Below are 3,569 nucleotides of genomic sequence, written 5' to 3' on the forward strand. Positions count from 1 at the left end.
CGTTACAACAACACCTCGCTACGTTACTACAACACCTCGCTACGTTACAACAACACCTCGCTACGTTACAACAACACCTCGCTACGTTACTACAACACCTCGCTACGTTACTACAACACCTCGCTACGTTACAACAACACCTCGCTACGTTACTACAACACCTCGCTACGTTACTACAACACCTCGCTACGTTACTACAACACCTCGCTACGTTACTACAACACCTCGCTACGTTACTACAACACCTCGCTACGTTACTACAACACCTCGCTACGTTACTACATCACCTCCCTACGTTACTACAACACCTCGCTACGTTACTACAACACCTCGCTACGTTACAACAACACCTCGCTACGTTACTACAACACCTCGCTACGTTACTACAACACCTCGCTACGTTACTACAACACCTCGCTACGTTACTGTACCGTAGACAAATTCCATTGTGATGGTAACCTTGTGTTTGCGTGGCTGACGGCGGCAGTGTCAGCAGCTTATGAGGAATAATAGAACTAACTGAATTTGTTTAATATTATATAATTAGTCATCGTAAGAGTTCCTCGCAGACACTCTCACTGATAACGTTACTAAATATCTCATTTTAATCTTTAAAATATGAGGTGTTGATTCTTGACAACCTAAGATAATTCTGGAGAAATGATTGCAACAGTTTCACAGGCACCAGTGCCGACCCCGGACTGAGCGGCACTAGTGCCGACCCCGGACTGAGCGGAAGACATACAATGAGCGAGTAAAGCTTCAGTAACGTCACGGGAAGACCCGTGAGTAATAAAGTATGATCTCGGTGCCGGAGTGTGGTGGTGGTGGTGGAGGTGTACATTTGTCCTCCACACTTCTGTGGAGGTAAACATTTCAGTCACCTGGGCTGTGGGGCGCGGGACACCTCGACTACTACTGAAGCCTCTGAGCTTCAGTAGTAGTCGGGGAAAGTTACAAATTCCAGCATAGCTAAAGTAGTTGCTTCTGGAATCTGTCCTAAGTAAGACTACTCATAGCTGAGTGGATAGAGCTTCTGCCTCACACACGTGGGAGTCTATGGTTCGAGTCTTTTACAGCCCAGGTGAATGACATGTGGTGGTGTGTAGTGAGTGAATTGTTTCTGGTTAATGATATGAATGTGTGTTGAGGAGTAGCAGGTGTTCGCAGCTGGCTGTAGTTACGAGGTGTGATGACCTAACCCCGGCCTCGTGTTTGACCTCAAAACACAAACATTCATGTACTGTGTTGCCCAGAGTGGGGGCTACACAGTCCTGTGTTGCCCAGAGTGGAGGCTACACAGTCCTGTGTTGCCCAGAGTGGGGGCTACACAGTCCTGTGTTGCCCAGAGTGGGGGCTACACAGTCCTGTGTTGCCCAGAGTGGAGGCTACACAGTCCTGTGTTGCCCAGAGTGGAGGCTACACAGTCCTGTGTTGCCCAGAGTGGGGGCTACACAGTCCTGTGTTGCCCAGAGTGGGGGCTACACAGTCCTGTGTTGCCCAGAGTGGGGGCTACACAGTCCTGTGTTGCCCAGAGTGGAGGCTACACAGTCCTGTGTTGCCCAGAGTGGAGGCTACACAGTCCTGTGTTGCCCAGAGTGGAGGCTACACAGTCCTGTGTTGCCCAGAGTGGAGGCTACACAGTCCTGTGTTGCCCAGAGTGGAGGCTACACAGTCCTGTGTTGCCCAGAGTGGAGGCTACATAGTCCTGTGTTGCCCAGAGTGGAGGCTACACAGTCCTGTGTAGCCCAGAGTGGAGGCTACACAGTCCTGTGTAGCCCAGAGTGGAGGCTACACAGTCCTGTGTAGCCCAGAGTGGAGGCTACACAGTCCTGTGTAGCCCAGAGTGGAGGCTACACAGTCCTGTGTAGCCCAGAGTGGGGGCTACACAGTCCTGTGTTGCCCAGAGTGGAGGCTACACAGTCCTGTGTTGCCCAGAGTGGAGGCTACACAGTCCTGTGGCTGTGCCTCCGGTGCCTGCCCCCCCCCCCCTCCCGAGACCGAACCATATACATAGACGCGTGCCGGTGGCCACAATCTCCAAGAGTGACGTTGGTACGACGATGAATCAACGTAAATTTAACGTTGATGTTGATTCGTCGTTGCTCTTGGACGGTGTGGCCGCGGGGACACTGGTGTGTGTGTTTCTGAGGTACAGGTGTGTTGACGAGGTGCTCATGTATAGCTCGAGAGCACTCTTGACGAAATGCTGTTGTTTACATACTACGAGCGTGTTGTGGTGGAGAGAATGAGTACCGGTATATAATGTGGTGGTGGGTGTAGAGTAGAGAACAAGGGTGTCAGTGTAGGGTGAGGGAGGTGTTAGAATAGGGTGAGGGGGAAATATATATAAATAATGGTGGATAAGCTTATTGTGCACAACAAGATGATGCCATATAATTTTTATTGAGACATATATATCCTCATGACTTCGACAAGTTTCTGCATCATAGGACTAACTATATATATATATATATATATATATATATATATATATATATATATATATATATATATATATATATATATATATATATATAATATAATTTAACACTGAACATGAACACTTGTCACTTATAGTTCTGCCACACGTCACTTTATCAGTAATGTTTTCTACCATCTAAGCATCACTCTAGGGAGTATGACCTCGGGTATATGGCGTGACTCGACCCAGGGGACAACACGTGACATCAAGTATCGTTGGATCAACGGTTGATCAATGTTGTGTGATCAGCTTCACCCGGCGGACTCCACACCCCCACACACGGGTTTTTTTTTAAATATTAATTATATCCCATAAATTGATTGTCTGTGATCTAATGATAGAAACACTACTGCAAGACTTTACTTTCTGGAAGCATAACGGGGCGTGAGTGAAGCTTACGACGTCAGTTACTGTGTGTGTTGTGGGGGCCTTGTGCACTCTGCCCGACACTCACAGTCACCAGCACACACAAGTGGCCACAGTGTCCAAGAGTAACGTTGAATCGACGTTACTCTTAGAGATTTGTGGCCACTGGAAACGTTATTTTTACGTAGCTACAACGTTGTAACAACGTGATAACGTTAAACGTTGGTGTTGTCTTGTGTGGCGACCACAACGGTCCTTGTCGGTAAGACGGTACCGGACTCGAGTGACGGAGTGTTAGTCGTGTGCGTCCTGTCATTTCCTACAATTGTTCACTGGGCAGGACTGAAACATTGTCTTGACTACGGCTGTGTTGTGTAGATGGCTGCGTCAGGAAGAGGTTTCCATCGTGAAGATGGCTCCAATTTTCAACTAGCTGGGCATAACGGCGATCCAGGACCTCAACTGGTCTTAAAGTTGCTGCTTCGATAAGCAAGTTAAGGTTTAGGCTGTCATCGAATCCCTCCGACAGGTGTCTGGAGAGAGTGTGGCTGGAACGGACTTCGATCTGGTTCTAGCCACCAAATCTCTTGTTCTACCAACCCATCAGCCGATCCTATCTCCCAGATGGCGTTAGTCAACCGCTGGTTTTAACCCACCACCTGGTTCCTTCACAGGTGGTTTGGGTAGGTGGTGGGGCTCCAGATGGCACTGCTCTCGT

The 3,569-nt window shown here is 48.5% G+C and overlaps 1 protein-coding gene across 1 annotated transcript in view; it reads right to left on the reverse strand.

Moving 5' to 3' along the window:
* Nucleotides 1-2,389: 2,389 nt before the first annotated feature.
* The window catches only part of LOC123758555 (mucin-22), a 40,442-nt gene continuing 39,262 nt past the window's right edge, over nucleotides 2,390-3,569 (reverse strand). Inside the window, exon 5 of the mRNA XM_069328787.1 lies at nucleotides 2,390-3,569. This exon is cut by the window's right edge and continues 130 nt beyond it. Coding sequence (XP_069184888.1) covers nucleotides 3,520-3,569 — 50 coding nt within the window. The 3' untranslated portion in view covers nucleotides 2,390-3,519.

Source organism: Procambarus clarkii, chromosome 22 (genome assembly GCF_040958095.1).
Source record: "Procambarus clarkii isolate CNS0578487 chromosome 22, FALCON_Pclarkii_2.0, whole genome shotgun sequence".
In the NCBI taxonomy this organism is placed as follows: Eukaryota; Metazoa; Arthropoda; class Malacostraca; order Decapoda; family Cambaridae; genus Procambarus; species Procambarus clarkii.